This window comes from Lepidochelys kempii, chromosome 15 (genome assembly GCF_965140265.1).
Source record: "Lepidochelys kempii isolate rLepKem1 chromosome 15, rLepKem1.hap2, whole genome shotgun sequence".
NCBI lineage: Eukaryota > Metazoa > Chordata > Testudines > Cheloniidae > Lepidochelys > Lepidochelys kempii.
Window position 1 is genome coordinate 3,298,105 of NC_133270.1, and position 27,993 is coordinate 3,326,097.

The 27,993-nt window shown below is 55.0% G+C and overlaps 1 protein-coding gene across 1 annotated transcript in view; it reads left to right on the top strand.

The window, feature by feature from the left end:
* LOC140898859 (uncharacterized) overlaps positions 1-27,993 on the top strand; it is an 80,389-nt gene that overhangs the window by 32,895 nt on the left and 19,501 nt on the right. The window contains exons 10-24 of the mRNA XM_073313381.1: positions 1,068-1,160; positions 2,529-2,641; positions 3,109-3,244; positions 3,433-3,639; positions 4,186-4,290; positions 6,803-7,033; positions 9,179-9,241; positions 9,877-9,972; positions 16,285-16,386; positions 17,155-17,328; positions 20,387-20,518; positions 21,285-21,505; positions 23,599-23,737; positions 25,156-25,239; positions 26,037-26,239. Of these exons, the coding sequence (XP_073169482.1) occupies positions 1,068-1,160; positions 2,529-2,641; positions 3,109-3,244; positions 3,433-3,639; positions 4,186-4,290; positions 6,803-7,033; positions 9,179-9,241; positions 9,877-9,972; positions 16,285-16,386; positions 17,155-17,328; positions 20,387-20,518; positions 21,285-21,505; positions 23,599-23,737; positions 25,156-25,239; positions 26,037-26,239 (2,099 nt within the window). The remainder of the gene's footprint in view (positions 1-1,067; positions 1,161-2,528; positions 2,642-3,108; positions 3,245-3,432; positions 3,640-4,185; positions 4,291-6,802; positions 7,034-9,178; positions 9,242-9,876; positions 9,973-16,284; positions 16,387-17,154; positions 17,329-20,386; positions 20,519-21,284; positions 21,506-23,598; positions 23,738-25,155; positions 25,240-26,036; positions 26,240-27,993) is intronic.

Genomic DNA, 27,993 nt, shown 5'->3' on the forward strand with positions numbered 1-27,993 from the left:
TACCAGTTAGCACATATCCATCCACCTGATGAGGTAAGGGCACACTCCAGGAGAGCACAAGCTGCCTCCACAGCGTCGCTGCAGGAAGTACCATCGTGCAGAGCAGCTACCTGGAGCTCCATTCGCACATTCACAAAACGTTAAGTGCTAGTTCAGGCCTCTGCTGTGGATGCAGCAGTGGGACCTGTAGTACTTTAAGCATCTTTCTTGCTGGCACCCTTGCACCCGCCTCCAGTCTGAATACTGCTTGTCAATCACCCATGTATGGAATACACATAGGGACCAGCACTTGAAGAAGAGGGAAGTTACTTCCCTGTAGCTGGGTGTTCTTCAAGGTGTGTGGTCCCTGTCTGTATTCTACTGTCCGCCCTCCATCCCCTCTGCTTCAGATCCTGCTGGATTTGTGGTACGAAGAGGAACTGGAGAGGGTTACGGTTCTCTGCATCTTAAAGTCTTTAAACCACAATTTGAGGACTTCAATAGCTCAGACATAGGCTAGGGGTTTGTTACAGGAGTGGGTGGGTGAGATTCTGTGGCCTGAGATGTGCAGGGGGTCAGACTAGATGATCATAATGGTCCCTTCTGACTTAAAGTCTGTGATTCTATGGAAAGGTATCAGCCCACACTGCCTCTTATGCCCCAGTCTGGAGCATGAGGAAAACTACTGCCCGTGTGCTGGCCAACGGACGCTGTTTGTTGGAGTTTCCAGACTCGGGTGCATGGTGAGCATGGGCACCCCTGTGGAATACAGACAGGGACCACAAGTCTCAGAGAACTCCCAGTTACAGATAAGTAGCCTCCATTTGCCCGTACAAGCTGGCTTCTGTCCCCTTGCACATGGTCATGACTGCACTTCAATGCACATGCACAACAGCAAACACAAAGCTCGATTGGACAGCAACGTGGGAAGTCTGGGAAGAGGCCCTGTCTGCTATTTGCATAAGAGAAGCTGTTTGGGGTGGCTGAGGCCGGTTGTGTCAGCTGCTGGAAGGGGCTCCAGAAAAGAGCTGGGAAGTGCTGCTAGGGTAGTCAAAGACAGTGAGCCGTGCGTTTGATTCATTGCACAGGACCTGGGCGCTGAAGAGGAGAGGCTGTTGCAGAGGAAATCCCAGCTGCATGAGGCTGACTTGTCCCTGAGTGACATCCTGGGTCAGAAAAAGGTATTTTCCCAGCAGCCTGGTGTCAGCAGCCCCATCCAGCAGGGAGGCGCCAGGGCAGAGACATCGCACTCTGCTGCAAGCCAGCTGCCTGCAGAGATCCATCAGAGCCATTGGGTCACTCCCTTGTTCACATGCACTTCGTGTCCAGAGACAGTGGCTGCTGCTAGGGGAAGGCAGGGGGTTGCTGGTGAGATTAGAGTTACTGATGGGAGCCAAGGGGCCGGCACGGAGACGGGATCAGCACCCCACAGCTCCAGCCATGGAGGGAGGATAAGGGAGGCTTGGAGTGTGGGTGGGAGAACTGGCTCCCAATATGGAGCAGCCTGAATCATGGATGGACCTGCGGTCTTCTGCTGGTCTCCTGCTAAACTCAGCCCTAGACCACATGCTTCTTGGGGCTCCTATTGTGTTTGCACATTGTTTGTCCTGGGACAGTTTCTAGCATTGGGAGAGAGGCCTTGGGACACATGGGATTTGGAGAAAGCGTCTGGCCGGGACTTGCCAGGGGCTTGGGTCTAATCCACACTTAAGAGTTTTGCCAGTCTAGCTATAGTGGTACTAGCTGTACTGGCAAACCCTCCCACTGGAGACGCGGCTCATACTGGAGAAAAAGGGCCTTTGCGGGTCTAGCTTATTCCCATTCAGTGAGCGAAGGAGCTGTCCTGGCAAAAGCCCTTTTTTGCTGGTAGAATCGTGCCTACACCGGGGCTTTTGTCAGCACAGCTATGGCATAAAAAACTCCCATCCTAAGTGACGTAGCTGGGCTGGCAAAACTTTGAAGTGTAAACCTGGCCTTACATGGGATCTGTCGTGCCCACATACCATGGTGATGGGCCCCAGACAGGGCGAGCTCGTTTCCTGTATAATCTAGCCAGGCTGGTGGGGCGTTCCCAGGTGTGGGCAGCCCAGCCTCACCCTGGCCTGTGTTCTTGCTTCTTAGTGGAGGGGGCTGCTGGGCTCCAGCTCCTCCCCACAGCACCTGCTTGGGGCCTGCAGGGAGGATCTGTCATGTTGGCCCTGTCAGACCAAGGCAGGAAGCTACAGAGCCCTAGGCTCATCCTGGCAAAGTTCTTGCTGAAGGACCCCAAGTATTTGGATCTGTCAGCAAGAGAGTCCCGTCTGAGCACTGCTGTTGGGTTGCCAGGGGAAGGGAGAGGTCCACTCCATGCTCACGTTACTCATGAGCAACGGTCGTGTGTGTCTCTGTCTGGGGGAGACCCGTCCCGCCTGGACTCCACTCCCATTTGGCACCTGGGCCTGTGGGGTGCAGCAGTGGGTTCAGCCTGTGGCGAGGTGAAGGGCCTGGGTGGCAGGGCAGGTAGATGGACACGTGCCTTTCCTGACACCTTTCCTCCCCTCTGCTGCCAGCGTGCGGTCCAGGAACTGGAGTCGCTGCGTGGGGCCCTGGAGAGGAGCCAGAAGGGGGTGGAGACGCTGGAGTCCTGCCGGAAGGAGACTCGGAGCAAAGCAGATGCAGCCAGGTATCTGGGGTGAGGTTGGACACACAGGGACCTTGGCAGGCCAATGCTGGATGGAGGGTGGGGGAGTCGTCTTGCAAATATGGGCCTGCTCTCCCTGAAGCCAATAGCAAAATGCCTATCGAGATCAGTGGGAGCAGGAGCAGGCTAGAACTCGCTCCTAGCCAGTTAATGACACAGGCACTCTGCTCAGCGGAGGGCTGTAATGCAGTGTGCTGGGCGAGCCTGGGGGCCACCTCTGGCTGGCGCTCACTGGAGCAGATGGCAGCCATCCTGTGGCACATGGAGGCCAGATGGCCCATAGACTAAGCTCCCTTGTGATCTCAGCAGCCCTTGCATCGACCCAGAGGGAGCAGTGCATGCTGGGGCCAGTTGCCTCTGCAGGCTGCACCTCCCTCTAGACCCTCAGCCAGCTGCCCGGTCTAGACCCGTGCTGCCTCTCGGAGGGTGTCGGTCCCTTCTTCCCACAGGGCGGGCACGCTGCTGCTGCAACACAGAGGGGACTCGCGCTTGCGGGAGCTGCCGGAGCGGGAGAAGGCGCTGAGTACGCTGAGATGGCGGTGCTCCACCCTGCACAGCACCCAGCTGGGGGCCTTCCAGGCCGAGGTGAGGGTGGGGGTCCCAGGGTGGCCTGTGGGTCAGATGGTTCCCATGGGGGATTGCAGGAGCAGTGTCCACATTGCAGGTGGGAGGGGGAACAGGAGGCAAAGGCAAGAGGGGCAGAGAGATGGAGTAGGGAGGGGAGGGGGAAACCCCATGGCCCACTGCAGGGATAAGGGGACCTCTCATTGCAGAGTCAGGAGGCCACGCTGCTGGGTTTCCATGGCCAGGAAGCAGTGCTGCGGGACACAGGAGCCAGGCGATCCCATCCTCCGCTCATTTCCCAGGTCTCCTCACTAGCGGCCGAGCGGGAGGAGCTGAAGGCCCAAGTGCGTCACCTGGAGGGCAGCTTGTTCTCTGAGCAGCGGGCAGCCAGAGCCAGGATCGAGGAGCTGCAGGAGGTAGGTGAGCTCCCCGGGGCTCCCGGCTGCTTCTGAAGAACTGCTGCCTGGCACCGCCTCCCAGACGCCACTGGAAGCAGAAGGTGTCTGCAGAGCAAAGGACCCCCATGTCGGGCTGGGTCCTTCCCCTATCCTGTGTGCTGAGAATGAGATCTGGGATGCGCCTGTAATTCTCCAGGTGCCGTTTGTTTCCTCAGCAGCTGGAAGGGCCTCCCAGCCATATGATTTATTGTTTGTATTGCAGTCAGACCTCGCAGCCCCAGTCACGGCCCAGGACCACTGGGTCACTGGGTCACTGGGTCACTGGGTCCCTGCCCCAAAGAGCTCAAGCTGTGAATAGTTCTCGTCCCCCAGCCACACAGGAGAGGGTTCCCTTGGCGGCAGCGTCTCATGGCAGAGCCCAGTGTCTCTCCCCACCCCGAGCCCTTCTGGTGGGAACGACCCGGACACTGTCATCGCTGTGAGCAGGGGTCGCCCTCAGTCTGAACAGCAGCTGTGTGACGCGCTCATGCCCGCCCTCATGCCCCTGCGTTCCTTCGCCGGCAGTGCCTGGAGCAAGCTCAGAACAAGCTGGAGGAGAGGACGGCCGAGGGGATGGAGCTGCAGGAGGAGACCACGCGACTGAGACTGCAGCTCAGGGAGCTGGAGAGGGTGAGGGAAGCCCAGGTTCAGATCAGGTGGTTTCCACATGGTGGGGAAGGGGCGCAGGGGCAATGGAAGGTGTGAAGTTTGCTTGGTAGGTGTCGGGTTCACTCCCCACTCTGAACTGTAGCGTACAGACACAGGGACCCGCATGAAAGACCCCGTAAGCTTATTTCTACCAGCTTAGGTTAAAACTTCCCCAAGACACAAATTCTCCCTTGTACCTTGGGTTTAAGTAACGCTGCCACCACCAAGTGATTTAACAAAGAACCAGGGAAAAGGACCACTTGGAATTCCTCTTCCCCCAGCAATCCCCCCAAGCCCTTACACCCCCTTTCCTGGGGAGGCTTGAGAATAGTATCCTAACCAATTGGTTACAAAATGATCAAAGACCCAAACCCCTGGGTCTTGGAACAATGGAAAAATCAGTCAGGTTCTTAAAAGAAGGACTTTATTTAAAAAGAAAGAAAGGTAAAAATCACCTCTGTAAAATCAGGAGGGAAAATACTTTACAGGGTATTCAAATTAAAAACACAAAGGATCCCCCTCTGGGCAAAACCTTAAAGTTACAGAAAACAGGAACAAACCTCCCTCTTAACACAGGGAAAATTCACATAAAACAAAAGATAAACTAATCCGCCATGCCTGGCTTACCTCGACTGGTTGCAATACTGGAGACTTGGATTAGGATGGGTTGGAGAAGATGGATTTCTGTCTGGCCCCTCTCAGTCCCAAGAGAAAACCCGCACACAAAACAAAGAGCACAAACAAAACCTTCCCCCCTCACAAGATTTGAAAGTATGTTCTTTCCCCATTGATCCTGTTGGTCAGGTGCCAAGCAGGCTATTTGAGCGTCTTAGCCCATTACAGGTAAGGAGGAATTCTAGGCTACCCTTAGCTGTATGTTTATGACAGTAGGTTTAAGAAACTGTCCCCCTTTGTATGCCACACCCCTCTCCCACTTCCAATAGAGAGGGGTGTGTATGTAAGCACACACATGGGTACCCGGGGCTGCCCCTGGTCCCAGTGCAGGCCTGGTGGGAGCTGGGTGGTGAGACTGTGGGGGCATGAAGAATAACAGGGTGAAGGCTGGCTGCCGGGAGACTTCTGCCAGCAGCGAGTTGTATCTAGCCCCCCATGGGAGAGATGAGAACCCCATTGCTAGGGCAAGTCACACCGGAAGTTCAAAGCCCTGCAGCCGGGGTCTGACGATGTTTCCATAATGTGAAACACACCTTAATAGACAGAGTGTGTCCCGGACCTCACCTGCCCTCCCACAGGGCATTGCCCGGACCCCACCTCCCTCTCATTGGGCATTGCCCAGACCCTACCTCCCCTCCCACAGGGCATTGCCCAGACCCCACCTCCCTCTCACTGGGCATTGCCCGGACCCCACCTCCCTCTCACTGGGCATTGCCCGGACCCCACCTCCCTCTCATTGGGCATTGCCCAGACCCTACTTCCCCTCCCACAGGGCATTGCCCGGACCCCACCTCCCTCTCATTGGGCATTGCCCAGACCCTACCTCCCCTCCCACAGGGCATTGCCCAGACCCCACCTCCCTCTCACTGGGCATTGCCCGGACCCCACCTCCCTCTCACTGGGCATTGCCCGGACCCCACCTCCCTCTCATTGGGCATTGCCCAGACCCTACTTCCCCTCCCACAGGGCATTGCCCGGACCCCACCTCCCTCTCATTGGGCATTGCCCAGACCCTACCTCCCCTCCCATAGGGCATTGCCCGGACCCCACCTCCCTCTCATTGGGCATTGCTCGGACCCCACCTCCCTCTCATAGGGCATTGCCCGGACCCCACCTCACGTCCCACTGGTCACAGTAGCTGCAGCCAGGGTGCAGTGGAGCCGTAAGAGGCAGGTGCTGATGGATCTTTAACTGTCTCTAATGCACCAAGTGATTGGTCCTTTATGAAAACTGCTGTGCGGATTGTCTCCTTTTGCTCTTCTTCGTGTCTCCTCTCCTCCCACCTCTCTGGTCCATTCCTCCTTCTCCCCTTCGGCCCCTGCTGCCCCCTGCTGTACTGCTTGGGTGCTTGTTCCTGCCCCCGTGTCCTTTCCTCTCCTGCTGGGGACTGGCAGCTCTGCCCCATTGGTAGTTCCTGGTGCCCAGGACGTAGCTGTGGCCTCTGGCTGAGGCAGTTGGCCTGGTTCTTCCTCCTTGCAAATGGGTCCTGGGTGCCTGAGGAATGAGCTGGAAAGGAGGAGACAAGGAACCAGCGCCACGTGACTAGGCAGATCTCCAGGTACCCTGGCGGATGCTCTGTGCAGGATATGCAGGAGCAGTTGGGGACCTGCTGCCCTAGGGAATGCACTGGAGGGGACAATCATGCCTTGGCACATGCAGAAGATGAACTCAGCTGTGTTTGGCCTCTTCCACCCCTTGTTTGAATGATGCTTTGACTCCCGCTTCATGCTTCTACCGACACCAGCGGACACCAGCGGCCCCCAGAGCCTCTTGGTGCACTTGCCAGTTTGTGACGGTTACACAGGGCTCTCTGTTCCAGAAGCAGGCAGGAGCTCTGAGTGGGCAGATCCGAGACCTCCGAGTGCGGGAGAGGGAGCAGGATCTGAGACTCTCTGCCTTGGAGAAGATCCTGTCGGAGAGGGAGCTAGAGCTGGTGAGGCTGCGAGAGGTCGTCTGTGCCCTGATGGCTGAGAAGGAAGTGCAGCAACGTGCTATGGAGAACCTGAGAGACGAACATGACGGGCAGCTGGGGAAGATGCAGCAGGAGAAGGTACCAGCTATAAGCAGTCCAGCCTGAGCTGGGCGGGGGGCTTTCTGTGCATGAACAGGGGGCTCCCTCATCCCTTGCTCTTCTCATTCATTGTTTTTCGCCCCCTACCTAGCTGAATGGTTTTTATTCATAAAGGTGCAGATCCTGCCCCATGTCAGGGAGTGGAGCTGCTCTGTTTGGAATTTAAGGGAACATCCGGGGGTCTTTGCACCAAGTATGTGGCCCAGCTACTCCAGGCTGCTCTGTGGCCACCGGCAGGGGGCTTTGGGGCAGTCTGGGCCATTGGATTCCCTACTATGCAGTTCCAGTGGCTGTTGACCCTGCAGAATGGGGACACTGGCAGCCTCGGGATTCCTGGCCCCCTGCAGAGATCACCAGCATGCAACGCACCCATCCCCTGTGTTTGGGCCAAAAGTGGAGGATGGGGAGTTGGCTTCAGCCTGAGAGAAATAAATATTAAACTTGCCTTCCTGTCAGTCAGTGGTTACCAGGAGGGGGACAGTTTTGCCCTGTCCCCTCCTCCCCCCCACTACAGAAGGGATGTGGACAAATTGGAGAGAGTCCAGCAGAGGGCAACAAAAATGATTAGGGGACTGGGGCACATGATTTATGAGGAGAGGCTGAGGGAACTGGGTTTGTTTAGTCTGCAGAAGAGCAGAGTGAGGGGGGGTTTGATAGCAGCCTTCAACTACCTGAAGGGGGGTTCCAAAGAGGATGGAGCTCAGCTGTTCTCAGTGGTGGCAGATGACAGAACAAGAAACAATAGTTTCAAGTTGCAGTGGGGAGGTCTAGGTTGGATATTAGGAAAAACTTTTTCACTAGCAGGGTGGTGAAGCACTGGAATGGGTTACCTAGGGAGGTGGTGGAATCTCCTTCCTTAGAGGTTTTTAAGGCCCAGCTTGACAAAGCCCTGGCTGGGATGATTTAGTTGGGGTTGGTCCTGCTTTGAGCAGGGGATTGGACTAGGTGACCTCCTGAGGTCTCTTCCAACCCTGATCTTCTATGATTTTATGACTTGTCTACACTGGAAAGCTAATTTGGAGTAATGGGGGGTGAATTAAAAGCGCTGTAGCTATTCTGGAATAACTCCATGTGTGCGTGAGCTATAAAAGGCCCAGAAAAACAACAGCCCCTATTGTTGACTTCTGATAAGTCACTTAGGAACAGTTTGGCATTTGCAGTCTGATTGGCTGCTGTACCAGGATAAAGTATTTGCATCTCTGGTCTGATTGGTCTAGTCAGCGTTCAATGTCTCCAAGAAACATCACCTGGCTGATGCATCACATGACACCTTTCAGTTACTCGTGGGTGAGAATTTTCTTCATGCTTGTAACAATAAGAATGAAGAAGAGGGTCTGGATGCATTGGGTACGTGCATCTGGGTACGTACACAAATTCAAGGAGGATGGGAAGTGAGATGAGACAGTAGTTTTATCGGACAGCTCTGAAAACGGCTATAAGAGGCATCATGAGATGTCCTTGTTTATTGTTTCAATAATTTCTATATCAAACATGCCCAGTTTACCAGTCAGATTATTTTTCTCACTGCCCAACCTGCAACATTAATTGGGGATCTGCAAATTGAGCTGGACTCTTTTCTTCTCACACATCATCGCCTGCACTACAGGTCACTGATGATGGGCCTGCAAAACACCTGTGTAGCCCCATAATCTTTCAGCTAGGCCCCTGCTGACACCTGGTCAGCCCCATTGCTTTCCGTGGGTTTACTCCAGGGTAGCCGACTGGAACTCAGTAGCAACTGTATTGATGGCACACAAGAAAGAACGGCACTCGCCAAGATCCCCTCTTTTCAGCCTTCACTGAAATGCAGCCACCTCTGCAATGGATGCAGCTGCTGTTTTCCAGGGCACAGCCATGCTGCATAGCAGTTTAAAGGCAGGAGGTGAAAGAGAGCCCTGGATCCAGTAAAGGGACAGGGCAGTAGCTTGGGTGGGAGGAATGTAATGACCTGAAGTGGAGTCTAGCCAGGACTCTGAGGCTAAGGAGTCCTGCCAGCAGTGCATACAACCCGGTGGACTCTGGCTGTGCAGTTATGGGGCTCTGTGCATCGGCAGGCGGGAACATGGGGGCTGGCTGGGTTGCGGGGTGTGCAGTGTGGCTAGCTGCTGTTTTCTGTGCCTGTAGGAGCTGGAGTGGGCCCAGCAGAGGGAGGAGCTGCAATGTCTGAAGCAGCAGGAGCTCCAGGAGGTTTGTATCAAGCAGTCCCATACTCGTGTCATGTTCCCTCCAGGTGTGTGTGCAGCTGACATGGTGACTGCTGTTGGCATGTCCTCCAGCAAGCTGGCTTGTGCCATGTGGAGTAGCTGCAAAGTGCTGGGAGGAACAGGTGGCTGCGTGGCCCTCCCCACGTGTCAGTGTCTCAGTGGTGTGAGTCGTGTGATGTGGCAGATGAGCTCATGTCACTGGAGTAGGGGGTGACATGTTGGACGTCGAATTGGCTGAATGGTCCCCTCTTTCTCTGACTTGTTCTCCTTTGGCCAGGAGCCTAGCTTCATTTGCAGTGGGGAGGCAGCAAGGCCCTAGACAGAGCACCTGTTTGTGACTATAGCCATGTCCCCTCACTTTTCTGTGCCTCAGTTTCCCCACCTGTACAGTGGGGCAGGTAACGCATTCTGAGCTGCATGCGTGAGGAAAGCTATTTAAGGGTGAAGCTGTGGTGTTGTCAGTACATTAAATGCATTGTAATGTCAAGGAAATCAGTCGTTCTCCATCAAGCACTGCCTGGGATCAAAGGATCTTCCAGGCAGAGAGGAAGAGCCCCAAGGGCTCCTTGTCTCGTGTCTAAAGGCAGAGGCTCCCCATTCTCATGCCTGTCTTCTCAGTTCGCAGAGAGTTTGGAGCAGGTGAAGGCCAGGGCCCTCCAGGATCAAGCCGCCTCCTTCCAGAAGGAAGTGGAGAATCTCACCAGGGTGCTCGAGGTAACTGCTCCCCAGGGGGCAGGGGGAGTGGGTGGGTCCTGGTTTGAGGGAGGGCGAAATCTGACACACCTGGTTGAGTGTAGTAGAGCCATGGATTCCAAGGCCAGAAGGAACCATTGTGATCATCTAGCCTGGGCTCCTGCAGAACCAAGACCCTTTAATTCTGGTAGTTACTGATTTTCTCCAAAGATTTCCCAGGTTTTGAGGAAGCCGCTATCTGGATTTTTATTGATCTCCCCACCCAATTTTGACTTTTTTAGGACCTGGGTATTTTTCTCAGGAGAAGCAGACAGGGCTACTCTGAAGCACCAAGTCAGGAGGGTGTTCCCCCCCCAAAACCAGACTCCAGACACCCCTACAATGGCTTGCCTATATTTGCAGCTTAATCCTCAATTTGTGTGGTTTTGGTGAAAGTGGGTGGCCCACCCTAGTGGATTTACCAGGGGGTTTCTCTCCAACTTTTGGAGGACTCCCCGGACTAGACTAGCTCTGTTGACCCTTGGAAGGACATGGATACAGCCTTCCACTCCAAGGATTCACACTCAGAAAGTCATTCTTTGAAAACAAAAATAACCTTTATTTAACACAACATACCCTAATACAGTAAATCTAAAACATATTTAGAGAAACAAAAACATAAATTCTTACAATTTAAGACACATATTACAAGATAATAAACTCTATTAGCACAGATACACATTGAAGTACCCAAACTTGCAATATTCTACAACTGGAAAATAGCTTTAAGTGGTTACATTCTGTATGCGATGGCCAGTCACGTATAGGATGCTGACAGCAAGTTCTTAAACATTAAAGACTATACATACTAAAACATACACACACAGCTATCCAGCTTTATTATCTCAAACACACTCCTTCAAACAGTCTCGTTATGCTTTAGGTGAGAGTCGTTGCGATTACTTCCCCGCAGTCCTCTTTCCCTCTGCTTTGTCTAGGTCCTTATGATCTGCCAGGACTGATGTTGTCACTGCTGCTGCTTCTGCCTTCATTCTTCAGTGATTTCAAATCTTATTTTTCAGCTTCTGATGCTCCTAATGTTCACTCCAGTGCCTTCCACTCCCACTCACTCAAGCCTGTCAGCTTTCTGCCTTGTAGATAGATTTTGGCCTGTTCTGCCTGGTTATTTTTTACAATCCCAAGCATTCCCACCCAGTGGCGTAGCTAGGAGTGGAAATTTGGGTGGGCCCCAACAGATCATGCTAGCTCAGCTTCTCCCCCGACGCCATGCCCTCTTCCTAGCCCTGGTACTCCCAGACACAGGGCTTCACCAGCCAAGCTGGGCACATCCATGGGGCAAGGACCCACCACCATGCTCTAGTGTGGGTAGCTGCTGGGGTAAAAGAGGTTCCCCCCTTTGGGCTGAAAATTCCCCACATTCCTTAGGGCAGAGGGGAGATAATATGCACTGATCCCGCCCCGCCCCCTTCAGTTGAGCAAAGTCCAAAGGCAAAGGCTTGCAGGGTACCCAGTCAGGGACACAGGTTTCCTGAGTCTCGCCATCTTGGGAAGAGAGAAAGTTTATCCAAAGCAGGAAGGAAAAACAGGGGTGAGGGGGCTGGATGGGGGAAGGCAGAGGCCAGGGGCTGGAGTTGGGGGAAGGGGCAGGACCCAGGGGGGCGTGCGACATGGGTGAGGCGGAAGAAATGAGGGACGTCACAGAGCCTGGAGCTGGAGGTGCAGGGATGGGGCTGGCTGGGGCACAGGAGGGATCGGGGGGCCCCTCCAGCCAGTCCTTACTGCTCAGCCGGCACCAGAAGACGAGGCTGCCTGGGGCACACAGGCTGTCCATGTGGCAAAGAGGGCCAGGGCTCAAGCTCTGCCCACTCCTCCTGACCCCGGCTTAGTATCCATCTGCCCGGCTGGCCACGCCTCCCTTTCCTGCCAGCGTTGCTATCCCCGTCTGTCCTGCACTGCGTGCAGCTGCCCTGGTCTCTGGTGCCCTGCCCTTGCCCAGCCCAGTCATGCACCTCGGCGCCCGGCCCGGCTCTGGCCCCAGCACCCCCCGCACCCAGACCTGCCCCCACGAGGCACAGCCCCTGCCTGGGATGACTCACCTTCTCCCAGCCTGTGGAGTCAGGGGGCCCCAGCCCTGCCCCTGCGCCGACCTGGGTTTCAGGTGCCCGAGTCATGCGCTGGGCCACTGCGGCAGCACGACACCCCTGTGGCCCACCCGTGGCTACGCCCCTGTTCTCGCCAATCAGGTGTAAGCTCACGATCTGTCAATCAAAGCTAGACCTGATTGGAGACCTGCGCCTTAGACGCTGGACCTGATTGAGAACCAGTGTTATGCTTAACTGACCCCCCCACCCCCCCTTCAGGTTTTGGAGGTTCCTTTGTCTCACCTCAGTCTGCTGGCTTGGCCAAATCTCTCCCAGACCTCCATTTTGGATTTCTCTGGCTGCTTGTGATCGCCATCTTGTCATTGCTAGCCACCTAAAACCACCCTCGTTAATTATTAAGTCTCTGTTATTATAAACAGCTGTCCACGTGTCAGTGTATCCTGACGCTATGACTCACTGTCACCCCCCTATTTTTCTTGTTTTACACAAGTTTAATTCTGATCTCTCCCTGCTGTCGCTCGTGGTGGCAGCCCAGCGCTCTCAGTGCTGTAGGTCTTACACAGAACAGAGCAGCTGAAAAGTCTCCTGCATCAGAGGGGAGCAGGAGGCTGCATCCCATGCGTACTGGCCCCCTGCCGGACAGAGCACCCTCGTGACCCTGCCCTTCCCTGCTGCCTGGTGTCGTGCTGCAGGGCCAGAGACAGCAGTGGGCTCTGTCCAGCGGGGGAAGTGGACTGGGTTCTGTGCAGGTGGTCTCAGCTGCCGGGGCCAGGCTCCCTGCCCGTCTTTCTCCCCCACTGCACAGCTGCAGCAGCCACCAGCTGATAGTTACCCTCCTCTGCGGGGGAGGCCAGCAGGAACTCGGCACTCAGGGAGTCAAGGCTGCACCCCATGAGGCCTGACGCCTGCCAGACAGACTCCTCCTGACCTGGGCCGTCAGCACAGCCCCATCTGCTTCCTCTGCACAGTGGGGAAGTGAGAGGGGCAGGGACCCGGATCTCAGCAGCCGAGGCCACCCGACTGCTGCATAGAATCATAGAATCATAGAATATCAGGGTTGGAAGGGACCCCTGAAGGTCATCTAGTCCAACCCCCTGCTCGAAGCAGGACCAATTCCCAGTTAAATCATCCCAGCCAGGGCTTTGTCAAGCCTGACCTTAAAAACCTCTAAGGAAGGAGATTCTACCACCTCCCTAGGTAACGCATTCCAGTGTTTCACCACCCTCTTGGTGAAAAAGTTTTTCCTAATATCCAATCTAAACCTCCCCCACTGCAACTTGAGACCATTACTCCTCGTTCTGTCATCTGCTACCATTGAGAACAGTCGAGCTCCGTCCTCTTTGGAACCCCCTTTCAGGTAGTTGAAAGCAGCTATCAAATCCCCCCTCATTCTTCTCTTCTGCAGGCTAAACAATCCCAGCTCCCTCAGCCTCTCCTCATAAGTCATGTGTTCTAGACCCCTAATCATTTTTGTTGCCCTTCGCTGGACTCTCTCCAATTTATCCACATCCTTCTTGAAGTGTGGGGCCCAAAACTGGACACAGTACTCCAGATGAGGCCTCACCAATGTCAAATAGAGGGGAACGATCACGTCCCTCGATCTGCTCGCTATGCCCCTACTTATACATCCCAAAATGCCATTGGCCTTCTTGGCAACAAGGGCACACTGCTGACTCATATCCAGCTTCTCATCCACTGTCACCCCTAGGTCCTTTTCCGCAGAACGGCTGCCTAGCCATTCGGTCCCTAGTCTGTAGCGGTCCCTAGTCTGTAGTCTGTAGCGGTGCATTGGATTCTTCCATCCTAAGTGCAGGACCCTGCACTTATCCTTATTGAACCTCATCAGATTTCTTTTGGCCCAATCCTCCAATTTGTCTAGGTCCTTCTGTATCCTATTCCTCCCCTCCAGCGTATCTACCACTCCTCCCAGTTTAGTATCATCCGCAAATTTGCTGAGAGTGCAATCCACACCATCCTCCAGATCATTTATGAAGATATTGAACAAAACCGGCCCCAGGACCGACCCTTGGGGCACTCCACTTGGTACCGGCTGCCAACTAGACATGGAGCCATTGATCACTACCCGTTGAGCCCGACAATCTAGCCAGCTTTCTACCCACCTTATAGTGCATTCATCCAGCCCATACTTCCTTAACTTGCTGACAAGAATACTGTGGGAGACCGTGTCAAAAGCTTTGCTAAAGTCAAGAAACAATACATCCACTGCTTTCCCTTCATCCACAGAACCAGTAATCTCATCATAAAAGGCAATTAGATTAGTCAGGCATGACCTTCCCTTGGTGAATCCATGCTGGCTGTTCCTGATCACTTTCCTCTCATGCAAGTGCTTCAGGATTGATTCTTTGAGGACCTGCTCCATGATTTTTCCAGGGACTGAGGTGAGGCTGACTGGCCTGTAGTTCCCTGGATCCTCCTTCTTCCCTTTTTTAAAGATTGGCACTATTGGCAAGATTGGCATCATGAGTACTCCCCTCCCTCTCCCTGCTTGGCCCCCGTGAATATCTAGCACGCCTCCCCACCCCAGCCCACTGCCCTTTGTTTTGAGTTTTTACCCATTTTCCTTTTACCATTTGTTAAATTTTGGACAAACACAGATAAATTCCGGGGAAATTTATATATAGACAAGCAGAAAACAAAGGGCCTTTGCATAACATAGGCCAGAGAGCATCCCCTGAATGAGCTGGGGGGGTCTCATTCCAGTCCATACTGTAAGACGAACCCGTGTCCCCATATCTGCTGGCCTTTGCTGGCAGGGAAGAGGCCTTTGCCCACGTGCCCCAGTTGTTCTAGATCCTGGACTTTGCTTCACTTGAGGCAGTCGTTTCTGTGGCAGCAGGCTGTGGTGAGCTCCCCAGAATAGCTGATAACGAAAGTGCTGCCCATCTCCAGTGTCCTCCACCCTGGTAACCTCAGTGCTCTGTAGAAACCTGAGCGAACGAAACCTCTAGTCCATGAGGTGGGTGAGTATTACTATCCCCATGCTACAGATGGGGAAACTGAGGCAGGGAACGGGACAGAGATATGCCCGCAGGCACGCAACAAGTCCAAGACAGAGCTGGGACTAGAACTCACCATCCCCTGAGTCTCAGTCCCTTGTTCTAACTATCAGACAATGCTTCCTCCATGCTGAGGACCAGCAGCTGGCTGCCTGGGCAGAGGAACATGGAGATCCCTAATTCAAAGCCAGATGTTTGTTGTGATAAAAACTGAAGCACAGAAGGGCACTGGCCAGACCAGCTGTGTTTTCCACAAACAGTCCTTCCCTTTTCAGGTCCCCCACTCTGTCTGTATAATGGCAGGGTGCATGTGGCCGGACACAGTAGTGTCCACTGGGCTGAAGGCAGGGATGGAGACTAGTTACCAAGCTGAGTCAGGAGACGGGTACTGAGCTCAAGCCAGGCTGGGGTTGAAGGCAGGAGCAAGTTGGGATGAAAGGCAAGTCTGCAACAGGAGCAAGCCAGAGTCTTCACGTTGCTCTGCTCCCTGGGCCAGCTTCCTGGTTTAAATAGTTGGTGTGGACCAGTCAGGTGGCCACAGGGTTCCGTTGCTCTGGCCTCTTTGGGCGGACGTGCTGTGGTGTCTAACCCTCCAGTAATTGTTAGGTGCTGCTTCTCATGGCTCCCAGTGGCAGTGAGAAGGTGTCTGTCGCCCAAGACTCTGCAACCCTGGATTCCAGCCCCCCAACTCCATACAGTCCAGGTGGGGGCGCCCAGGGGCTGTGGGGACTGCTGCTCTGTTGTGGTGTTTTACAGGGCTGGGCAATGCTGCACCTGGACGTTGCCATGAAGGCCCCTGGACATGGCTGCAGCCAGGGCTTTCGAGAGTCAGGGGGTCTGTTTGAATCATTGAGGCACAGACCTGAGCAGTGAGGAGCTGCACTGACCCAGGGGAAGCTCCAGGGGGTGCTGTGACACAGCTCCTGTGGAGCACAGCCCTGGGAGAGCCTGCAATGCACTCTTCTCCCCCTGAAGCCACTGCTGAGCACCATGGCATGAGGTGGGACAATGGTCCTGTCTCCTCTGGACCCCTCCCTTTAGTACTGGCCCTGAGTACTAAACCCTGCAGGGGTGGCCAGAATCCCTGGGTGTAGGGGGCACAGGGGTAGAAGGTCGTAGCCCTCCCAGCGCTTCAGCCCGTGGAGAGCTGGACCTGGAGCAGAGGATCCAGTGGGCAGTGAATTCAGTGGGCTTCTCTTTACAATTCTACCGAGGCCCGAGATGAAGATATTCGGAGGCAGCGGGAGGCCATGCAGCGACAGAAGGAGTCTACAGAGCAGCTGGTCAGAGAGCTGAAGCAGGAAGCCAAGGAGACGGTACAGTCCATGCAAAGGCGACTGGCTCAGGGGGCTGGGGAGGCAGTGTGGAGCCTATTTCCTGTAGGGCTCTGACGTCAGTCCAGCCACTGGAAGTTGTTACCGTGCAGCTGTAGTTCGGGGACTGTCTGAAGTGAGCTGGGGAGGGGTGTCCATGCTTCAGAAATTGCCGTCATGCATAGGCAGCTGCTTAGAAACCTCTGCCTTACAGCTGGGGCTGGCTGGCATCTGGCTGGGAGTCTCACCGGGAAGGCTGTGGGTTGGCTAGGACACGCAAATGGCAGGAATCCCTTTCTCTGCCCTAGAGGCGGTCTCTCCAGATCAGGGTTGAGCCCCAGCCTCAGGGCTTGACTACATATGGAGTTAATCCAGAATAGCTCCCTGAATAGCCATGCGTGGATGCTCTTATTCCAGAATCAGAGTGCCTTGTTTCGGTTGAGTCTAATCCACTGGCATAAGAGCGTCCGCACATGGAGTTGTTCAGGCTTTAAATTCACACCCTACCTCAATCTGAATTAACTTTCCCCACCTAAGTGCTGTGGGGGGAAGCTTGCACTGCTGCCCAGGCTGTAGCTGCTCTGCAGCGAAACGGACCCCTTTGCTGTCCCTGCGCTGGTATTTCACGTGTCTCCCTGGCTCAGCGGTGTTTCCTTATGCCTCCTCCTGATGACAGTGCTGCTCAAACATGATGTGCGCCCCCATGAGCAGCTAGCTCTGTTCCACTTCCTTGGGGGAGCTCACCGAGGTCCCTGCTGTGCGAGACCCTAGGTTCAGAGTGCTCTGCTTCAAGAGCAAAAGAAGTGGGAAGCTGAGAAGAGGGAAGCGCTCCAGGTGCAGCGTGGGACGCTGGAAGAGCAGAGCCAGAGCGCGCACGCTGAGGCCCTGGACAAAGAGAGGAGGACGGTGTCCGTTTTGCAGAATAAAACCCTGGAGTTCCAGAAGGTGGGTGTCTCTGTAAACCTTCATCCACGCAAAGACAGACTGGCTACAGAATTCAAGCCAGAGCTACCAGGTTCTCTTCCCACTCGAGCCAGTGACTTGCTGTGGAGCCTGGGGCACATCACTGCACCAGCCTTGCCTTCTGAGCTCTTTTGCATGTCTACATTCCCCAGTTCCACAGCATCTGAGCACCTCACTGTTTTTAGTGTAAACACCTCCACAGGGCAGGGCTATCTTCCCAGTTATATGGGGGGAAACTGTAGCACAGGGAGATGAAGTGACTTGCCTCGGTCACACAGGAAGTCTATGGAAGAGCCAGGATTCAAACCCAGGTCTCACAGTTCCCAGGCTAGCGCCTGAGCCGCTGAGCCATCCTTTCTCTGTGCTTGGGTGCCAGCACAGGTTAATTGCTAACTAACTCAGCTGTAAAGGTTGCTCCAGGACACAGTTGTTTGATCCTGGTTGTGGTTCACTCTAGGGCTCAGCATTGTGTGAACCACCACCAGCACCAAACCTTCGTGAAGAGTCACTAGTTGCATTTAGGACAGGTTTCAGAGTAGCAGCCGTGTTAGTCTGTATTCGCAAAAAGAAAAGGAGGACTTGTGGCACCTTAGAGACTAACCAATTTATTTGAGCATAAGCTTTTCTGGATTTGTGCTGGAAATGGCCCAACTTGATTATCATACACATTGTAAGGAGAGTGATCACATTAGATAAGCTATTAGCAGCAGGAGAGTGGGGTGGGAGGAGGTATTTTTTCATACTTTGTGTGTATATAAAAAGATCTTCTACACTTTCCACAGTATGCATCCGATGAAGTGAGCTGTAGCTCATGAAAGCTTATGCTCAAATAAATTGGTTAGTCTCTAAGGTGCCACAAGTACTCCTTTTCTAGTTGCATTTACAGTCATGTGGGTTAATTCATGTTAATTTGAAATTAACGTTTTACAACACAACCAGAAACCCTGGTCTAGATAGGGCCTTTGCCTCAGTTTTCCCAGCTGTAAAATAGGGATAATAATACTTCACCCACCTCTCGGAAGTGCTTTGAGATCTTCTGCTGCACAGTGCTGTCAGTGCAAAGTGCTGTCATATGTTTACGTGGTGAGCCAATGGTCTGGCTTGCTTCTCGTCCCACAGTGTGCTGTGCTTTAGCAAACCTGTGCAAAGCCACATTGAAGGCAGAGGGGTCCGAACCACTCTTCCCATTTCTTTGCGGCAGAGGCTCTGACTTCTAAGACACTTCACAGAGCTAGGAAATGAAATGTTCCCCTGACCCTGCTGATCGGGCACAATCATCTTTCCCAGGGAGCTGCAAAGAGGTGCTATGTTTATGATTCTTTTTAAAAGAGCTTGTAGCATCAAAAAATGGCTGGAAAAATATTCTGCAATTTTCCAGTGGCTCCACTGGATGGGGAGGTGCTGGCAGAGTGATGGGGAGGTACTGACAGAGCTCATGGGTGCAGGATTACTACTGTTAATAATTTTGTGATGTATCCAGGGTACAATCCAGACTAATGAGACCTGCCCTCTAACCTGGGGTGCCCTTTGCACTGCTTTGCTGCTGTAGCCTCCAGTCTGGCCTGCCCACAAATAGCCTCCAGCATGCAAGTCACTCCCAGCTACACCTTGGCTCTCACCGGCCTTGGTTATACTGCAGGGTGACCTCAACACCCCCCCATCCTAGATTTCCCCCCAGAAATGTAGGTCCTGTACTGCCTAGTCCTCTCCTGGACAATACAAATTCATAAAGTCCATATTTCTTTAATAGGAATAATATGCACACTTCGTTGCCACAAATGGAGTTTCCCTGACATTTCAATTTAAACACACTGGTTTAGATAAAACAATAAAACAAGTTTATTAACTACAAAGAGAGAGATTTTAAGTGAGTACATGTCATGAGGCATAAAAGTCAGAAATAATTACCAGAAAAATAAAGATAAAATGCAACTGGTGCCTAATTTATCTATGTTAAATTCAAAGCAAAGTTTTCTCACCACATGCTCTCAAGAGTCTTACTGACCAAACTTCTTAGGCCAGGAGCCCTTGTTCTGTTTAATGGCTGCTTCCTTTGTCCCTTCTCATGCAGCGAATCAGTGGACAGAGAGAGACGGTGAAGGAGGGGTGCCTGGGAGTATCTGCCCCTTCTTTTTATAGTCCTGTTCCCCCTTTGAGAAGCATTTCCAGCTGGAACATGGCAATAGGCAGCCTGTGTGGACGGGAACTCCATCCTGTTTCTTTGCTAAGATGTAGATTTTTTTCCCCCTGCCCCCTTTACTGCCAAAGAATGGCAACTTAGCAGCCTTGTTTACATCTGGCTGAGGCAGCAGCTTGGGCTTTGTCTCTGAGGAACTGGTTTGGACACTCCCCAATCTTCTCTGGAAAACATACTTTTAGTCATGATATCAAATTACGTTTATAACTTCACAGATAACACGGCTTCGTGCATTTTGCCATGACCTTACTGATCAGCAAATTATGAGTTTTCAGATGGTACCTCACAAGGTATATTTTGTACAAAACTGTGTAGGGTGTGGACATGAGGACATATTCTGTCACAATGCAGGATTACTACTGCTACTAATTAGGGTTTATATTTGTAAATCAGTTTATAAACATAAAGGAACCCGCTTGCTCAGACCCTGCTGTGGAGATCAGTAGGGAAGTATTATCATCCCCATTTTACAGATGAGAAACTGAGGCCCGAGCAGGGAAGTTGTTTGCCCAGCACCAGACATTGGTCAGGAGCAGAGTGGGGCCCAGAACCCATCTTACCAGACCGTACACCTCAGGAATCTGCACTGAGCAAGGGCCAGTAGCTGATTCTTTGATGTCACTTTATCTCCCATGTACTGTGCTGTGTTTCAGGCTAAGCTGGCCTCCCTGTGCTGTACGTGGAGTAGGCCATGAGTGGCAATCAGCTTGTGGCAAAGCCAGTGTGTCGTGATGTGGTTTCCCGCAGGACAGAGTGCGTGCCAGCCTGAAGAGGGCTCACTGGGGAAAGGCAGGGGATGGGATGGCTGGAGTTACAGCAGGTTGCTCCCATCTTGTGTTGCAGAGAATTCAGGAGCTGGAAGTCCACAGCCGCTCACTCCAGCGGGAGAAGCAGGAGGCCCTGGAAGAGCAGTGGACGTTGCTGCAGGAGGAGAAGACGGAGGCACTAAGGAGACTGAGCGAGAAGCTGGAGCAGGTGGGGATGGCTGCCAGGCCAGCCCACAATCACAGGGAGTGTGACAGAGAGTGGGGGGATGAGGATTTTAGGGGCTCCTGGACATGGAGGAGGATTAGACCTGACTCCCCTGCAGGAGGGAAGCCACTGGCCCAAAGCTCATCCCTCCCCACCACCAATTGACCCAGCCTGCTTGAACATGGATCGTTCTGTCCTATCCCAGTGTGTCTGTGTCTTGACTGTTGTGAATGGGACTTCATCCCCTACTGAGCAATTGGCTGTAATGGGCCCTCCCAGCAGGTAGGAACAAACCCACATTACCTGCACTGCAGGAAAGGGAAGCTGCATCTACATGTGCCACATAGCTGAGAGCCTTGGGGCTGTAGCAGTCCAGATGTGCTGCAGTGCTCGGAGCTGGGAGTCCTGCAGTCACAGCAATCCCGATGTTCTGCTGTGATCGGAGCCAGGAGTCCTGCGGTCGCAGCAATCCAGATGTGCTGCTGTGATTGGAGCCGGGAGTCCTGCGATTGCAGCAATCCAGATGTGCTGCAGTGCTCGAAGTCGGGAGTCCTGCAGTCACAGCAATCCAGATGTGCTGCAGTGCTCGGAGCCGGGAGTCCTGCGGTGGCAGCAATCCAGATGTGTTGCAGTGCTCGAAGTCGGGAGTCCTGCAGTCACAGCAATCCAGATGTGCTGCAGTGCTCGGAGCCGGGAGTCCTGGAAGAACAGAAATTTCCTTCCCAGTGCATTGTTGCTAACTCCTCTGTTTTTGTGTCCCTCACCCTAGGAGAGGGCTCATGAGAGCAACCGGCTGCGAGCAAGGCTGCAGCAGCTGGAGGAGGAGCAGAGCCACTTGCGGGCTGAGCAGAATGAAATGTCCTTCTGGGAGTGGGAGGCACAGTCCCAAGCCGAGCAGGCCGAGCGCTCCCGGGCCAGGGAGATTGGCTTGGCATGCCAACGCCTCCAGGACCTGCTTCCTGAGAGAGCCAGGGGGCAGATGGCACATGGGTGAGACCCTTTAACCTCTTGAATGCAGCATGGTTTGTAATGTCTTTGGAGGCCAAAACCCTGCCATCTTGCCCAGCGCTGACCAATGGCAATCAGGCTCAGCTGCATTTGTTCTGCTCCTCCTGGGAAATTCACGTTTGGGCAGAAGGCCAGCCTAGGCTTCCGTGGTGCCCAGGCCTTATGCTGGCCCTCTGCCCAGGGGGGAATTTCACTCACTGTGTCCTGAAGGTCATTGTCTTAGGGCTGGATCCACACCCTCTGCTGAGAACAGCCGGTGTGTCCACTGCCCCCCCTCCTCCCATGGAAGCTTTCATTGCCACCAGGACTTCTGTAGGAGCATCCCCACCTGAAGCTGCAGTGGAGAGCATGCCCTGAACCAATGCTCACCCCACCCACTGGCTGCCCCTTTCCCTGCCGGAGTCAGCTGTCTATGGGCCCCCAGCTCGCCCCACAGCGGGATCACCACCATCACACTATAACCTCATGGTTTCCTGGGGCTCCCCACCTGTCTGTCTTATACTTAGGTGGTCCCCCCCCAAAGAGCTTGCAGTCAGTTTGAGCTGGGTTTGTACGGGGCTTAGCACAGCGAGGTGGGTTCCTGGGTGTGGCTGAAGTACAGATGATAACAGTCACCAGGGAGACAAGGAGGGGGAGATAGGGTCCTTTCCTGGATCAACTTCTCTTGGTGTGGGAGACACGTTCATTGCCTTTTGCTGGAGCATCAGGAAGTTGGTCCAGTGAAAGATCTCACCTCCCCTACCTTGTGTCTAATATCCTGGGACTGACACGGCTACAACTACCTGCAGGGGGGGCTGCGTAAGGCCCCAGAATAGCTAGGGACAGCCCTGCCTGAGGCCTTCTGATGCGTGAGCCTCTGCGGGGGTTCCCCAGGGCGGTAGGGCCACAAATTCCAGGGCTGGTGCCCACATCTTCCAATGGGGCTTCCACGTACAAGCCGCTGTGCCAGGAGCAGGGCCGGTGCAACTAGGGGAACTAGGCGGTCGCCAAGGGCGCCAAGTGGTTGGGGGCGGCCAAAAGCGCGCTCCGGGGAGGCGGTGGAGCGGAGGAGAGCTGGGGCAGGGGGGTGCGGGGAGGGCTGCCTGCAGCAAGTAACAGGGGCGGGGACGGGACGCACAGGAGAACTGCTCCCCGCCCCAGCTCACCTCTGCTCCGCCTCCTCCCCTGAGCCCCGCCCCGCTCTGCTTCTCTCCCTCCCAGGCTTGCCGCCAAACAGCTGATTGGCGCCGCAAGCCTGGGAGGCGGGAGATGTGGCGGCGGCGGCGTGCTCGGGGAGGAGGCGGAGCAGAGGTGAGCTGGGGCGGGGAGCTGCCGCACGCGGCTCCCCGGGCCGAGGGGAGGGAGGGAGAGACGGGGCGGCGGGGAGCTGCCGCAGGGGAGGTGCCTCAGGGCGGGGTGGGGGGGATGGGGAGCTGCCGCAGGGGGGGCGCCTCAGGGCGAGGGGGGGCGGGGAGCTGCCGCAGGGCTGGGGCGGGGCGGGCGCAAGGTGGAAGTTTGGCCTAGGGCACGAAACATCCTTGCACCGGCCCTGGCCAGGAGTAGATGCTAGACAGCTACGTCTAGCCTGAGAGCTGGGAGGAGAACCTTGTTTGAATCTGTCTGTCTAGGGTGTCCATCCCCATGGTATCTGGGTGCCTCACCATCTTTAGTGTATTTGTCCTCACAGCCTTCCTGTGTACTAAGGCAGGCTTGCTCTCATTGCACAGAGGGAACTGAGCCGGAAGACGCTGGCCAAGGTCACTCAGGGGGTCTGTGGCAGCACAGGGATGTCAATCCGGGTCTCCCCTAGGGAAGCGAATCTGACAGCACCATTCCCAAGCGGGCTCTGCCAGCGGGAGCTCAGCTGGGAGTGCCGTCGGCGTAGCCCCTCCTGGCACAGTGCTGGGCTCTGCTCCCCTCTAGTATCTCGTAGTTCGTGGCTAGAGATTTACGAGGCTGCAGCAGACTCTGAGTCCTTTAGCTTAGGTAGGAGAAGCGCATGCCGTGAGATCCTGAGATGCCAGGGTCAGTCCCACACAGCTGATCCGTGGCGGCCCAGACGGGTTACGTCCCAAACCACTGCTTGTTTCCTCCAGGAGCCCATCTGCCCTGTCGACCAGCCACGCACTCCAGCTCCTGCAGGGAGTGAGCGAGGAGACCCAGCGCTACCTTGGAGCCTTGCAGCAGGAGCTGGAAGCTCAGAAACGCACCATGCTTCACTTCCAGGAGGAGAAGGTGATTCGAGAGAACTGTGGGGGGAGAGATTGTTTCATTTCCCACAGAGCCAAATGCCATGGTGGGGCTTTCAAAGGGGCTGGGTGGTTTGCTGACGTTGGTGGTTATGCTGGCCAGGACAAGTGGCCTCATGCTTCAGGGCAGAAGCTGCTAGCCACAGAGGCAGGAGCAGTGTTCCCCTCTATGGGCAGTACATTTGGCCAGATGCATTGTGGGCTTTTCCTTTTTCTTTTGCTGATGCATCAGGAAGTGGCCACTGCCTGAGGCAGGATGTGGTTCTAGATGGCGCCCTGGCCTGACTCAAGGCTGATAGACCCTGTGTCTCTCTTGTCTATTTAGTATGTAAGCTCCTCAGGGCAGGGCTTGTCTTACCCTATCTATCAGCGCCCAGCACAACAGGACAGTGATTTCAGCTGGAGAGGGTGCTGCTGGGCTAATAGAAAGTCAGCAATGCCCCTGGGGTTACTGGCCTCATGCCCTGAGCCCTGCCTCTCTGGCAACCTGTAACTAGATTCTGAGGAGGGCCAGCTCCTTGGCACAGTGCTATGGTGGGAGCAGCAGCGTCCCTGAAATCCAGACATGGAGGGCTCCATGGAGTTGAATATACCATGTGCTTGGCACAGATCCCTTTGCCATATGAATTGCAACAGTCCATTTGTCCCCTCTCTAAATGCTCAATATAAAACATAGAATCATAGAATATCAGGGTTGGAAGGGACCCCAGAAGGTCATCTAGTCCAACCCCCTGCTCAAAGCAGGACCAATTCCCAGTTAAATCATCCCAGCCAGGGCTTTGTCAAGCCTGACCTTAAAAACCTCTAAGGAAGGAGATTCTACCACCTCCCTAGGTAACGCATTCCAGTGTTTCACCACCCTCTTAGTGAAAAAGATTTTCCTAATATCCAATCTAAACCTCCCCCACTGCAACTTGAGACCATTACTCCTCGTTCTGTCATCTGCTACCATTGAGAACAGTCTAGAGCCATCCTCTTTGGAACCCCCTTTCAGGTAGTTGAAAGCAGCTATCAAATCCCCCCTCATTCTTCTCTTCTGCAGGCTAAACAATCCCAGCTCCCTCAGCCTCTCCTCATAACTCATGTGTTCCAGTCCCCTAATCATTTTTGTTGCCCTTCGCTGGACTCTCTCCAATTTATCCACAAGATCTAGGGTCTGGTGTCACCGCAGGGACCAGCTCTTGAGCTGAATGGCCCCCCCAGTGCTTCTAGTGCTGAGCAGACAGCTGCCTGCAGGAAAGGGAGAGGAGGGTGGAAACAACCTGGCAGAGGAGAGAAGCCATTAAAGGTGCCTTTGTGGCCAACCATAGCACCACCCCTAAGCTACATCAGTGTATGGGCAGCGGGTGGCCATCAAGGTTGTGTGACTTCACCCTGACAGCAGCGAGTCCCTTCTACCTGCAGGAGTGGGAGCTGAGGCAGCAGCGAGAGCAGCTTCACTTGGAGAGCAAGGAAGCCCTGGAGGCCCTGAAGGAGCGACTGATCCAAGTACGTCCCTCTGGGAGCCTGGCACGGAGCTGCCCTGGGGGGCACTCCTCCCACTCCCCCGTCCCGTGAGGCTGAGCTGCACCCAGCACTCTTCAGCCTGGCCTCCCTGTAGAGCTCAGCAGGGATTGTGCTTGATGCTTCACACCACCAAAAGAGATGCTGAGACTGGGCCGGGTAGCACAGCAGGCCATAGCCCAGCCTTTCGCTGCTGGACACCTGGGGCTGGATTCCCAGATTCTGCTGCTTCCAGAGGGGGAGGAAGGGTGTGGACCCTAAGTGGTCTCCCCTGCAGACTCTCACTTCTGCCCCCAGGCAACCACCTTCATCTCCCCACCCCACCCCCAGGATCTCTGCTGCAGCCCTCTGGGTTGCCTCTCCCACCCATAAGGACATTCCTTCTGGTGGCTCTGTGTGGCTGAGAAGGGAAAGGCTGGAGTACAGGGGCAGGCCATTCAGGTTCCTCACTGTTGGGTCAGTGGAGGGGAGGTCTCTAGCACCTTCCCTATTCATGGGCTGCCAGGATCCCAGCTTCCAGCCCGTGCCCCATCCTCCAGGCCATGCCTCCCCCGGGGTGGAAGGCTTCTCCGATAAAACCGAGATGAGCCTGGATCTGAACTGCCCTCCCCAAACCTTCAGATCTGGGTCCAAGCACTGCAGCAGCCTGTGTCTAGCTTCTTTCACGAGTGAGAGACATGATGAGGCCCCCACCCGTCGGTTCCTCTGGCCAAGGGTGGGTGGGGAGGACAATGGGCATGTGAGGCCTGGGACCAGCTGTGTTGACTGGCCTCATCCTGCAGGAGCACCTCCAGGAGGTTGCCAGCCTGCGGCGCAGCCAGCTGAAGGAGGCTGGGGGCGGGGAGCAGCAGACGCTGTGCCAGCAGCTGCGGGAGAAGGACAACGAGCTGCGGGCCATCCAGAGGAGCATGGCCCACTGGAAAGACCAGACCACCTGCAAGCTGGCCCGCAAGTTTGAGGAGGAGCTGAATGCGGAGCTGGAGACGTAAGTGAATAGCTGGGGAGGGCGGGAAGAGAGATTCCACAGATAGTGTGAGGGGCCCTACCACCGCCAGCAGCCAGACCTCTGCTCCTCGTTGGGGCTTTGAAGTGCAGGGCTCTAGCCCATGTCTCTAGCTTCCGCGAGCAAGCCCAGAAATGGAGGGTGGCAGCGTGTCCCCAGTGGCCAGTGCTCTGGGCTAAAGGGGCAGGAGATGTGAGAGCTGCTCCCAGCTCTGCTCCTGAGCTGCTGTGGACCCTCGGGTGAATCCCTGATGTCCCTTCCACACCCAGAGTGACGCACTGCACAAAAAGTGCCATTTCTGTGAGGGTGCTGGCGGGTGGCACCCACGTTTGTGCTGGGCCCAGCTCCCCTGTAAAGTGGGGAGAGTAAACTCGCCTCCTCGGCATAGTGCTCTGGAGCTGGGCTGAGTGTTCACAAATCAATAAGGGATGCAAGAGGGCATCAAACTAGTCCCCCCTCTGTCCGGCAGGGCAATGACTGGAGGCCGGCACCAGACTGCGGAGGGCTCTGGGGGCTCACACTGTGGGTCCAGGACCCCTTAGGAGGGGTGAGGGGTTGGCCTGCCTGCCCCTGCTGGAACCAGTGGACGGTTTAACCGTTGACGTCAGCAGGAGCTGAGTTAGGCCAATGCTGAGCACTTCTGAAAATCCCTCGGTGGAGTAAGTCAGGGAGGAGACAGGTGGGGGGCTGGGGCTTGCTTCCGGTGTCAGCTAGAGAGAGAGAGCAGCCCAGTGCCCGGACTGGAGACTGAGTGAGGCCCTTGCTCGCTGGGCACCGCTGGGTGTCAGGGAAATCCAGTGACTATCCTGCTCCGGACAGCCTGGGATGCTGCACTGGAGCTGGCTGCTGGGGGTGGCTGAGGCAGCGCAAGGCACTCGGGGAGGTATTTCATTCTCCGGTGCCCATTCAGGCCTACACTGCTGACGTGCTGACAGTCCAGTGTGGGGGACGCCTGCTCACTGGGACCGGGGCTGAGACCCCTCAAACTCGCTTCACCCCAGCCTCTGAACAGCCCCCTGGTGGTAACAGTTTTTGGCCACTACCATCCTGGCCCAGGTTGACAGCAGTGAGCACAAGGTCACCCAAGCCAGCTAGCCTCCCTCATTGCCATGTGGTCCTTGGATCACACCCCTTCCCTGGAGCCAGTCTGTTCAGCGAAACGGCTGCTTCTTTCCCTGCAGCCGCAGTATGGCGTTTGTAAGGGAAAGGTGACCGCTGGCATCGGCATGTGCCGAGCACCCCATGAGGGCCCGTTGTCGGCAGTTCCCGTAGAACGGACTCATAACAAAGCTACTAGACCATACACTAGCCTGTCTGGCAAAATGGGATCCTGCTGCTATTGGCTCTGTGGGGTGGATCTCTGTGTTTCACGGGGGATGAGCTGGGAGGCATCAAAGACAATGGAAGGTTTGTCTCATATTGGGGCACTCAGCAATGCAATCCCAGGGTTAACCCTTTGAGCCCTGGCAGATTTCTGGGGGATGGTACCTGGAAGCTGACGGGGCCTACTGTCCTCTGCTCCAGGGCAGCTTTATGCCGCTGTCACCTGGTGGAACCCAGCGGGGATCAGGCCCTGCGTACTTAGCACAGGGAAGTGGCTGGGGAGGGTGTGTCGCAGCTGGGAGTTGAGGTGAGAGGGTGAGATTCCCGCCTCCCATTCTCCATGCTGTCCCAAGTCCTCCCGGAGCCCTACGTGACCCCGCCCCAGTCCCATTGTCCGCTGAGAGCCAGCACCC